Below are 12,212 nucleotides of genomic sequence, written 5' to 3' on the forward strand. Positions count from 1 at the left end.
CCAGAGGCAGAGAATAGCTATATCACTGTACGCACAGAATGGAATCACGTGTCTAAAAAGAGTTTGTTGGACGTAGGTGGCCGACTGCCAGTACGAAGAAGGGTAAACTTAGGTCGGAAGGGAATATGATTTCGGTGGGAGCATCTGAGAGGTAAAGTACTGGGAGCGCAGTCGGCAGAATTGCTGAAACTAAGCATGTTCTGCAGTGCAGCACATTGGCTAAACCTCTAGTATAACTAAAAGCAGTAAAACAAATGAAATCAAATGGAAAAAAAGGAGCTTTGTCTTGCTGTTTCAGGTGTTCTGCTGAGGTGATGGAGAGGACTTGTTGGGATAGCTCTTACCTTTTGACCTGGCTTTCCGTTCTCACCCGGAACACCTGCCAAACCCTGAAGAGAAAAAGCAGATGAAATAGCGACAGAGGAACTGAACATAAGAACTTCAACGCTGGTGATTACTCACATCTTTACCAGCAGCACCATCATTGCCTGGTTCTCCCTTTTGGGGCAGAGATAACAAAGTAAAAAAATGTTAAATGCCATTCTGTATTTGAATGTACAGTGGTACCTCTACATACAAATTTAATTCGTTCCAAGACCTGGTATGTAAGTAAAAATGATCGTATGTCAAGCGGGATTTTCCCATAAGAATACATTATAATTAGAGATGTCGGGATGCCTATCGATTGGGTCCGATCACGTCATTTTCAAAGCATCGGAATCGACAAAACAATTTTGGCCATGCCTTTTTTTAATATATATATATTTTTTAATTAAATCGTTTTCTAATTGTATTTAACGTTACAGACATAATATGTTACACTCATCCAGAGTCTTTAGTTTAGGTTTTTGGTAGGGTTATCAAATTTATCCCGATAACGGCGGTAATTAATTTTTCAAAAAATGTATCACGTTAAAATATTTAACGCAATTAGTGCATGTGTTGCACGACCCACTCACACATTGTTGCACTCAATCTGTAATGGCACCGTTTTACCTAAATAGAGAGATAAAAGGCAGCGTAAAATGAGTAGAGTGAATTTTGGCAGCCTTTGGAGCCTTTTTTTAAATTGGCTAAAGCCTTACAATCCATCTCCCTACGATTAGAAATATCATGGGAAGCAATGTGGGGAAGCAAGGTAGCAATTGATCTTTATCTTAACACCCTATGTTATTTCCCAACACAGAGAAGATATATCAATTGGTAGCACTACGCACAGTCATGGTTCCACTTCCAATCATGCATTTGGCCATGGCTACAGTATCATTTACAGAAAGCTCAACAAATACACTAGATGGCAATATTTAGTCACAATTTACAAAGTCACAAGTCTTTCTATCCGTGGATCCCTCTCACAGAAAGAATGTTAATAATGTAAATGCCATCTTGAGGATTTATTGTCATAATAAACAAATACAGTACTTATGTACTGTATGTTGAATGTATATATTCGTCCAAGTTTTATTCATTTTTTTCTTAATGCATTGCCAAAATGTATATGATCGGGAAAAATTATCGGGAATGATTGGAATTGAATGGAGAGCAAAAAAAAGCAATCGGATCGGGAAATATCGGGATCGGCAGATACTCAAACTAAAACGATCGGGAGCAAAAAAACATGATCGGAACAACCCTAATTGTAATTCCATTAATTCGTTCAACAGCCCAAAAACTTATGTTAAATCCTTAATAAATACTGCAGATGCAATTACAAATACTAATTACCATAATTTTCTGAATATAAGGCACCACCCACCAAATTTGACACAAAAACGGCATTTGTTCATACATAAGGTGCACTTGACTATAAGCCGAAGCTGTACTCACTGTATTATGGGATATTTACACCAAAAGAAATTAACCGGAAACTTTTTTTTTAACAGCGGCATCATAAGATTGTCATAAGACCAAATGAACCACCATGAAGCTTTGAATCTACTGGCTGCAATGCTTCATTGCTTCAAGAAGCTTCATTACTGCCATTACTGTTCCCTTGAGGGTGACAGTCAACCTCTGCTGCCACCTGCTGTTAACACTGTTGTCGCCCAACATGCCTACTCGCATGCATTGTAGTGCTACAGATGTAAATAACATTCAAAATTCATGTTCTGTGGTAATTATTTCTTCAGTTACTTTTCCAGTTGTTTCCTTAATTGCTAGTTATGGTATTTGGTAACACTTCATTTGACAGTGGTGCCACAAGACTGTCATTAGACAATCATCATTATGACGTGAGACTGTCATGAGCATTAATAAATGCTTAAAACAGATGTCATTTAGTGTTATCCGGCAAATTATCTTACTTTTGAATGGATGTAAATGATCTGACCTGGATATAAATGGAGCTAGTGTCATCATTTGCTGGATGACACTTAATGACATCTGTCATATGCATTCATTAATGCCCATGATAGTGTCATGTCATAATTATGACTGTCTTACAACGCCGCTGTCAAATAAAGTGTTACCCATTAACCCAAAAAAAATCAAGAAATAAGCCGCACTGGACTATAAGCCGGATGATTCAAAACGAGGGAAAAAAGTACAGTATTTTTCGGACTATAAGATGCACCTAATTATAAGTCGCACCAGCCCAAAAATGCTCAATGAGGAGGGAAAAAAAACATATAAGTCACACCGGAGTATAAGTCGCATTTTTGGGGGAAATTTACTTGATAAAATCCAACACATAGAACAGATATGTCATTTTGAAAGGCAATTGAAAATGAAAATACAAGAGAGAATAACATGTTGAATAAGTGTACACTATGATAATGCTACATGATGCATGAATAACGAAATGCGAACGTGGCCGGTATGTTGACGTAACATAGCTACTAAGAGTTATTCAGATAACTATAGCATAAAGAACATGCTAACAAGCTTACCAAACCATCAAAGTCACTCCAAAACACCAAAATAAAATGTGAAATGATATAATAATGTGTTAATAATTTCACACATATGTCACTCCAGAGTATAAATCGCACCCCCAGCCAAACTATGAAAAAAGAAAACTGCGATTTATAGTCTGAAAAATACGGTAGCGGCTTATAGTCCAAAAATTATGGTACACATAGCAAAACACATAAATTATAAGTAAAAATTGGAATAATAATAACAATGGAATGAATCGGGTTCTAATGAGGTGGTTGTGTTTGGCATGCTGTTTCTGAATGCACCATGTGACTGACAAGAGTGAAAGAGGTGCAGAAGAGTGGGAAGTTTTTACTTTCTCTTTTAATGTTATCGTCAGCTAAGGGGGACAGTATTCATGTTGTGTTGCACAAGTTCTGAAATAAATTGTTTAAAAACCTGACGAAGCTGGCGACTTCCTTGCCGATGTTACAATAACAATAAATCGGAAATTAAAAATGTGTTTTTATTGTCACCTAAATTTAAAGAGACTGGCAAACGGAGGTCGGAGGAGACAGTGGGTGGGTTAGGGGAGGATACATCTGCTTAAGGACCATCGAGATCGTAGACATATTCCGGCCATATTGTCGAGCCAGTTCACTCTCACACTCATATTTTTCTATCATTTCCTTCTTAATTTCAATGGTAAGTGTCATCTTTTTTTCCTTTTTACACCACCTGCACTAACCTTCTTGGGACCCATGTTGAAAATCTGCTGTGCGTCCGTCTTGTGAGAAAACAATGAAATTGCGACGCTGTCATAAATCGTCCGATTTCAAGCATGTTATGGTTATGGTGTTATACTTGTATAGAGCTTTTCCACCTTTCAAGGTTCTCGACTCGTGATTTGTCTGACATATGACGAGTCGAATTTTACGTCAGACGTCGAAAGGATCGTATGTCGATGTGATCGTATATCAAGGTACCATTGTACTTGGATTTTGTTAAGAGCTTTGTAGAACATTGCTGACCATTAATCCATTGTGACCAGGTGGACCCGGGAGTCCTGGCATTCCTGGGAGACCTCTCTCTCCATTCTGACCTTTATCTCCCTTTATACCCTGCAATAAAATAGAGTGAATACCAATTCATGGAGAGTGTTTAAAGAATATTTAGTCATGTCCTTTTACTTGCCCTCTCCCAAATAACAAAAAAAAAATCAGATAATTGAATCAACTGATCCAAGATATCACGATAACAAATTTTAAAGAACCTCACCAATCCTGATGGACCAGGAGGTCCTGGGGGTCCTGCTGGACCTGGTGACCCCTGTTGAATATAATCAAACAGTATAATGGCGGCACCACATGAAATTGGACTCAAAAATAGAATTGGACCTACAATATGGCCAGATGGTCCTGGTCGTCCCTGAGCCCCTGGTGTTCCGGGATCACCCTGAAAAGGTGAGAGATTGAGATCACAGTCTCTACTATGGGGCTTTGTCTGCATAGATAATAGATTTTCTCTTTCAAGTAGAAAGAAACACTCACCTCATGTCCTGGCCTCCCAGGTGGTCCAGGCGGGCCTGAAGGCCCGATGTCTCCCTAGAGGTGTGAGACGGTAACAGATTTTGTAATTGTGGTTAATCGTGGAACACTCAGATAATACAGACTTGGAAGAAAAAAATGCAAATTGATAAACTGCTAGCCAACCTTTGGTCCTGGAAAGCCAGTGTGGCCAGTTTTTCCTTTAAATCCCTACAGAGAGATGTCAGCAAGGATGTGATTACAACAGTATATAAAACAAAAATCACATATTTGTGGCAGCAAAATAACAGTCAAATAGGCCTAACAACGGACCTAGGCAATGTTCAAATGAGCTCATGCTGTACAAGCAGTTGCAAACACCTACACTGTTTTAGCAATGGAAATAACAAATTAGTCAGGAAGAAAATGGAATTTATGCACAGGAACTGGGAGGAAGCCTGAGTACCCAGATAAATCCACAATCTCTTAGCTGTGAAACAGCATGAATTATATAAAACAGCATTTCATATCAACAATTATAATGTCTACAAATATGGAGGAATAGCCTGAAAGCACTAATCTTATCTTTCACTGCAGTGACTATCAAGGACATACAGTAAAATAAGAGAGGCTAATCACAAATTGCCACAAGCACTAATGCTAGTATGCCTGTAATGGTGGTGGTCATACAGTACAACTATTAGCATGCATACTCTATGAATGTCAGATAATAGTCCACATGGTGATCATTTCAATTGTGTTTCCACGCTCTCAATTGCTAATAAAACAGAATACCTTGCAGCTGAGGCTGATGGAAATCTCATTAAGTTGGACAATATTTGGTGATAAAACATTGACTACGACACAAACAAGATTAGCATATTTTGGAAAACATTCAAATACAAGCTAAAAACCTCAAGGACACACACATTTCATGTGTCTGTCAATGTAGACTATGCAAAACAAGGTTTTGAAAGATCTCGTTTGGGAATAAAAAATAATTACATGCCTAAAATTATATCAATCATACCAGTATTTATAAAACACCTTTCATACAAGACAACACAAAGTGCTTCAGAAAACACATGAAGGAATACACTATGATTTGCCATCTTATGCTTTGTATAATTTTAAACCGAGTGTTACTCTATTTCTTATATTTTATACATAAAACATGTTATAACTAATGACGCACCAATACCGATACCAGTATCGGCGAGGGGCATCGGTAAGTACCAAACAAGCTCGCTACCATTTACCGGTACAGTATTATAACACTGAACCGCAGCCTTCTTTCTCCTGACGCCCACTAAACTCTGTTGTTGTGTGATCACACGTGATCACTTTGCATGCCAAGAAGTTAACGCTATTGGCCGGCTCCAGACCAATGAGAGTGGGCAAATAACTGCTCTCAACCAATGCCGGGGCAGCTTTTTCATACGGAGGAAAAACAAACTAGGAGAAGTAAATGTTGGTGGTCTGGAAATATTTCAGCATGAAACTCCATCGAGTACAATGGCACCATGCAAGATTTGTGGCCTGAAAGTTTCGAGAGGTGGAATTAAATCGGCCAGTTTCAATACATCGAACCAGATAAAACATTTGAAGACGCTTTTCAACAGATGTCTGGAGCAGCCAAGTCTCCCAACTTTCCCTGCTTCGCTTGACAGCCCACTGGAAAGCGTAGTACTTCAAATGAATGAATTCAAGGGATCACACACCGGCCAAGCTATTGCAGGAGCAATAGAGAACGTGCTGCTCAACTGGTCAAAGGTACTTTACTTTTCTTGTCTTTTACCCAAAGAAATGCCGCAGTAATATGAGACTTGTTTCAAAAGTGGTGCAGAAGTACGCAAAGTAAGCTAAGCTAAGTGGATAAATTGTGTATGGGGGTGTGTAGGTGTGTGTGTGTCTGACAGAGAGTCTCACTCTTGCGCTGCTATAAACATGAAGTTGAGGTATGTTGCTGCTAGTGCACAGAGAGGAAGGCTGATAGGATGCTGTGGTCAATTATTATTATTATTACTTATAATTTCATAAAAGTTGCATTGTGTGGCCTTTGAGAGCCAAAACTCAGGGTTTAAAAAAGTTTATTCAGTTCATTCAATTTATTATTATTAATGAATTTTTACTTTCTTACTGTTGGGCTAGTATAATACATGTTTTTATTTCACTAATTTAGCACTATTTTGGCCTTTTGAGAGCCCAAGGTTTATTCAACTAATGTCCCCCATACGAGGTATGCAATAAAACGCTTCTGGATTCACTTTGTATTAGTCTTTTTCCTGTTTCACAAAGGTAAGCAGCAGCCTGACAAAGCCACGATAGCAATGATTTCACATCCATGTATGTAGCTCTTCATATATATACAGTGTGTATATATAAATATATTTGGCTGAAAACACAGACAAGAAAAAAAAGCAAAAAAGCAGTTTCTGCTTTGCAGTCCTCTTTAAAACAAACTGCTGTACTTTAAGCCTAAACAACTGTTGTGTTTGATAGAACAATATGTCTATATGCTGCAAATTACGTCACAATGAAAAAAATGCTGTCTGCAAAAAAGTCACGGATATCTACCTCATAACTATCACTTAACTGTAATTTTTTTGTTACCGTCGCATTTTCTCCGATATGTTAGATGATAAATAAACGATCCAAACAAAACAACAACAAAAAATCGAAAAAAAAAAAAACATTTAAAAGGGTAAATATATTAAAGAAAGTCTCAACCACTCCTTGATGTCTGCGATTTCTGCATCGCGACCTTTGTTATATGCCCATGTTTCACCCATAAAATCCCCCAAAAATTCCAGCTGTGGCCATTCACAGCTGTGTCTTGACACTCAATGATACATGCTACATGGAGTTTTTGGATCGAAACAAGGTAAGTACGCGATAATATCTCGTTAAAGTCATGGCGTCTTTAATTCTGCTCTTGCGTGCTCTCACCTCCAGATAGGGTTTCGCTGTTTAAAAAAAAATGTTTTTTTTAAAAAATGCCCTCCTGTTCAAACTTTTCTTCCCCCATAAAATTGAGATTTTAAGCTTTCCAACGATGTATCACACATGTATATCGGACAATTATGAAAGTTGGCCAAAAAGGGGGTCTCAGAGCGGAACTTCAAGTCACCTGAGTGTTTTCCGCCATATATATATTACAAACGAAGTTGTATCGGTATGGTATCGGTATCGGCCGATACTGCACAGCCAGATATCGGTATCGGGGCCAAAAAATGGTATCGGTACAACACAAGTTATAACATGTGTTAAGGTTGACAAAATGAGCAAGTTATACATAAATTACTCTGTTTAACGAGAATTATACTATATGCCATCCACCCTAATTGTAAACATTGAACTAATCATCAGCGCAACCTTATTTGCATTTAGTACACAACAACTCAACATGCTTCATTTGTTTTTGGCAAGCAGGAAATTGAACAACGTGTTCTGTGTATATGTTTTTTTCCCCTTAATATGATTGCATATATTTGTGTGTGTGTGTGTGTGTTTTTATTCCTACAGTTTATCTGACAGTTTTTTTTTTTTTTTTTTTTTCAAATTGTGGTTGTGCATTGTTACATCTGTAGTGCAATAAGGAATATGTATATTATATGACTATACAGTATATTTAAAAATAAATATAATTTTTGAACTACTAGTAATTATGATCCTTTCTCATCCAACATAAACTTATATTGTTGCATAATTGGTTATGAACACAGTTTAAGTGTCTCCTGCAAACCTTATTAAAAAAAACAAAAAACACACAATCTGTTTTTCTTTTATATTTGCATAATAAGGCAGACCACCAGTCATGTGTAACAACAACCCCTTTTATATATAGTACAAAGAAAGACAGCCTTATTAGATTATGCAGATGTCTGAAGGTGCTACTCACTGGGATTCCTCTCGGGCCAGCTGGTCCCGGTGGGCCGAGCTCTCCCTGGCATGGAAATAATCAGTCAGCTAACAAATTTCAACAAGGTAAAATGTGAAAACAGCCTTTCCAGAAGAGCTACATATAGGAATATAACCTCATGTTTTCAAACATATATGTATTTTTCTACTTACAAGAAAGAATAAACTTACCCGGAGACCCTGTTTTCCATCTTTTCCATCAACTCCCTCAATGCCAGGGGGTCCCTTTGATTACAAATACAAGCAGATGACATCTCACAGTGGAATAGAGCAGCTCAAATGTAAATACGTAAAGTTATCAGTATTGTTTCTACCATCAGCCCTGGGGAGCCTGTTGAGCCAGGCGGTCCAGTTGGTCCTTGAGAACCTTGGGCACCATCATTACCCTGTGAGGGAAAAAAGCACAGAATGAATTTTTTGTATTTATAGGGAATTTAATTGAACATACACTAAATGGGTTATACAGTATATGACGGGCAAATCATTCTAATCTGTTTCTATTTACGATTATCACAGCGTTCCAAATTCACAAGATCTGAGGACTGCCTTTAATATGCTCACTTTTTCGCCTTTCAGTCCTGGGGGTCCTTCCCTTCCAGATTTGCCTGCAAGGCCAGGTGGGCCCTGAAAATGCATTATTTGACAGTTACACAGAAATCCATATCAAGTACATGTATAGAGAAGAAGCAAAGCATAAAATCCTACCGGGGTTCCAGGGAATCCAGGTTGTCCTTGAAAGCCCTTCAAACATAACAAACATTTCACTTTTTAAAAAAAAAAGAAAAATACAGTAGTATTTCAGTTTATATACTGTAGTGTCTCTGACATGCTTACCTGTTCTCCTTTTGGCCCAACAGGTCCTGCTGGTCCTGTGTCACCTTTAACTCCCTGAAAGCAAAGGCTCAATTTTAGTGTCCATTTTTTAAAAAATTATTGTTATATACAGTATTACATGCTTAAAGAGCTTAAAGGTTCTTAAAAAAGTAATAATAATAAAATGCATTGTGAAACACTAACTGGTGCGCCCGCCTGTCCTTGGTAGCCTGGGAGACCAGAAGGACCCTAGAGCACAGGGAAAATCTGAAACGCTCTCAGAAGACACTTTGAGTAAAATAGAACAGCATTATTTTTGTGCTGTACCGTTTCTCCTTTCTCGCCACTCGTTCCTGGGCTCCCGCGTTCACCCTTCAATCCCTGAAGAAACAAAAAGGCAGTAAATCAATTCTGGGTCACATACAGTATGTGAGTAACCACCCGTGTATCCATCTAAGAGTCATATCATTTTCCATGGCATTGTACTTTTATAAAGCAGCTGAATGAATAGCTTACCGGCATTCCAGGAGGCCCCATAGTACCAGGATAGCCTGGTGTCCCTGGAGAGCCCTGAGGTTAAGATCAGGGAAGTATGTATTTCATTTCAACACTCTCAATTCAAGACATTGATTGGCATATACTTTCCTGTTCACCCTTGATTCCAGCTAATCCAGCTGACCCTTGTTCACCTTGTTGACCCTGAGTATGCAAAGAGGAAAACGTAAGAACAAGGAAAATATGTATCAAAAACAGGCAGTATTTAACTTGAATATGGTGTCCTATCAAGGTTGCATACATTTAACACACACTTTGGAAATGTGCTGAACTGAAGAGGCTAGCTTTGAATAAATAAATTGTTTAGTTTTCCACCATTTTGAAAGCAAATTTAAGGGAAGTCCTTTCAAAGGGGAAAACAACTTTTCAGTTATTGTTTGTTTCTTTGTTTTACTTTTTTTCTGTAAATGCAAAACATTGATTGAGAAGCATCGTCTATGTCATTTTGAAGTGCGTATTTAGCCTTTTAATGGTGGGAGTTGCAAATTTCCTCAAAACAAACACGCTATTGAAAAAACATTTGCAACATAATTGCCGTCATTACAATGTGATTACTGATAGTCGTAAATCAGAGGGATTACTAATTGATCGTTGAAGAGGAAGACTACAGTAAGTGGCAGCCGGTCATTGCGAGCTATTTCGACAACATCGATGAAGATTTTCTCATTGCAAGACTAAAATAGCGCAGTCCAATACATAAACGCATATAGGACGAGTTCGCACCTGCTGTGAAGTGCTACTAAAACACAAATGAGTTCCACTCCACACTGCTAATTCATCCAGCATCTTGAAGGTACCAACACTACACATGTGCATAAGAGAGGATGGTTTCTCACCATTCAGCAAGAAACAACAACTGAATTGATTCCTCATCTTGAATAACTTTCATTAAAAAAGTCCCACTGAAATGCTAAATTGCTGATTGCACAATCTAGAAGTACTAAATTTAAAGTGATTTCATACACAAGTAGAGGATCTGATATGCAGTGGGGAAAATAAGTATTTAGTCAACCACCAATTGTGCAAGTTCTCCTACTTGAAAAGATTAGAGAGGCCTGTAATTGTCAACATGGGTAAACCACAACCATGAGAGACAGAATGTGTGGGTGGGTGGGGTGGGGGTGGGGGGGCATTGTTTGTTTTTTAAAGAATGTATGTACAAATTAGAGTGGAAAATAAGTATTTGGTCACCTACAAACAAGCAAGATGCCTGGCTGTCAACAAGGTCTAATGAGGTCTAACGAGGCTCCACTCGTTACCTGTATTAATAGCACCTCTTTTAACTCATTTTCGGTATAAAAGACACCTGTCCACAATCTCAGTCAGTCACACGCCAAACACCAATATGGCCAAGACCAAAGAGCTGTCAAAGGACACCAGAGACAAAATTGTAGACCTGCACCAGGCTGGGAAGACCGAATCTGCAATAGGTAAAACGCTTGGTGTAAAGAAATCAACTGTGGGAGCAATCATTAGAAAATGGAAGACATACAAGACCACTGATAATCTCCCTCGATGTGGGGCTCCATGCAAGATCTCACCCTGTGGCGTCAAACAAGATAACAAGAACGGTGAGCAAAAATCCCAGAACCACACGGGGGGACCTAGTGAATGACCTACAGAGAACTGGGACCACAGTAACAAAGGCTACTATCAGTAACACAATGCACCGCCAGGGACTCAAATCCTGCACTGCCAGAGGTGTCTCCCTGCTGACGAAAGTACACATCCAGGCCCGTCTGGGTTTCACTAGAGAGCATTTGGATGATCCAGAAGAGGACTGGGAGAATGTGTTATGGTCAGATGAAACCAAAATAGAACTTTTATGTAGAAACACAGGTTCTCGTCTTTGGAGGAGTAAGAATACTGAATTGCATCTGAAGAACACCATACCCACTGTGAAGCATGGGGGTGGAAACATCATGCTTTGGGGCTGTTTTTCTGCAACGGGGCCAGGACGACTGATCTGTGTAAAGGAAAGAATGAATGGGGCCATGTATCGAGAGATTTTGAGTGAAAATCTCCTTCCATCAGCAAGGACATTGAAGAGACATGGCTGGGTCTTTCAGCATGACAATGACCCCCAAACACACAGCCAGGGCAACAAAGGAGTGGCTTCGTAAGAAGCATTTCAAGGTCCTGAACTGCCCTAGCCAGTCTCCAGATCTCAACCCCATACAAAATCTGTAGAGGGAGTTGAAAGTCTGTGTTGCCCAACAAGAGCCCCAAAACATCACTGCTCTAGAGGAGATCTGCATGGAGGAATGGGCCAAAATACCAGCAACGGTGTGTGAAAAGCTTGTGAAGAGTTACAGAATACATTTAGCCTCCGTTATTGCCAACAAAGGGTACATAACAAAGAATTGAGATGAACTTTTGGTATTGACCAAATACTTATTTTCCACCATGATTTGCAAATACATTCTTTAAAAATCAAACAATGTGATTTTCTGTTTTTTTTTTCCACATTCTGTCTCTCATGGTTGAGGTTTACCCATGTTGACAATTACAGGCCTCGCTAATATTTTCAGGTGGGAGAAC

General features: G+C 38.8%; 1 protein-coding gene across 3 annotated transcripts in view; it reads right to left on the reverse strand.

The window, feature by feature from the left end:
- The window catches only part of col16a1 (collagen, type XVI, alpha 1), a 158,553-nt gene that overhangs the window by 5,819 nt on the left and 140,522 nt on the right, over positions 1–12,212 (reverse strand). For all 3 annotated transcript variants that reach the window (XM_057827320.1, XM_057827319.1, XM_057827321.1), the window contains 17 exons: positions 9,761–9,815; positions 9,633–9,685; positions 9,444–9,497; positions 9,321–9,365; positions 9,138–9,191; positions 9,009–9,044; positions 8,865–8,927; positions 8,618–8,689; positions 8,475–8,528; positions 8,284–8,328; positions 4,569–4,613; positions 4,407–4,460; positions 4,258–4,311; positions 4,135–4,185; positions 3,888–3,977; positions 463–498; positions 345–389 (listed from right to left, as the gene is read on the reverse strand). In XM_057827320.1, the coding sequence (XP_057683303.1) occupies positions 345–389; positions 463–498; positions 3,888–3,977; positions 4,135–4,185; positions 4,258–4,311; positions 4,407–4,460; positions 4,569–4,613; positions 8,284–8,328; positions 8,475–8,528; positions 8,618–8,689; positions 8,865–8,927; positions 9,009–9,044; positions 9,138–9,191; positions 9,321–9,365; positions 9,444–9,497; positions 9,633–9,685; positions 9,761–9,815 (906 nt within the window). The remainder of the gene's footprint in view (positions 1–344; positions 390–462; positions 499–3,887; positions 3,978–4,134; positions 4,186–4,257; positions 4,312–4,406; positions 4,461–4,568; positions 4,614–8,283; positions 8,329–8,474; positions 8,529–8,617; positions 8,690–8,864; positions 8,928–9,008; positions 9,045–9,137; positions 9,192–9,320; positions 9,366–9,443; positions 9,498–9,632; positions 9,686–9,760; positions 9,816–12,212) is intronic.

The sequence above is a fragment of the Corythoichthys intestinalis genome, chromosome 22 (genome assembly GCF_030265065.1).
Source record: "Corythoichthys intestinalis isolate RoL2023-P3 chromosome 22, ASM3026506v1, whole genome shotgun sequence".
Taxonomy (NCBI): domain Eukaryota; kingdom Metazoa; phylum Chordata; class Actinopteri; order Syngnathiformes; family Syngnathidae; genus Corythoichthys; species Corythoichthys intestinalis.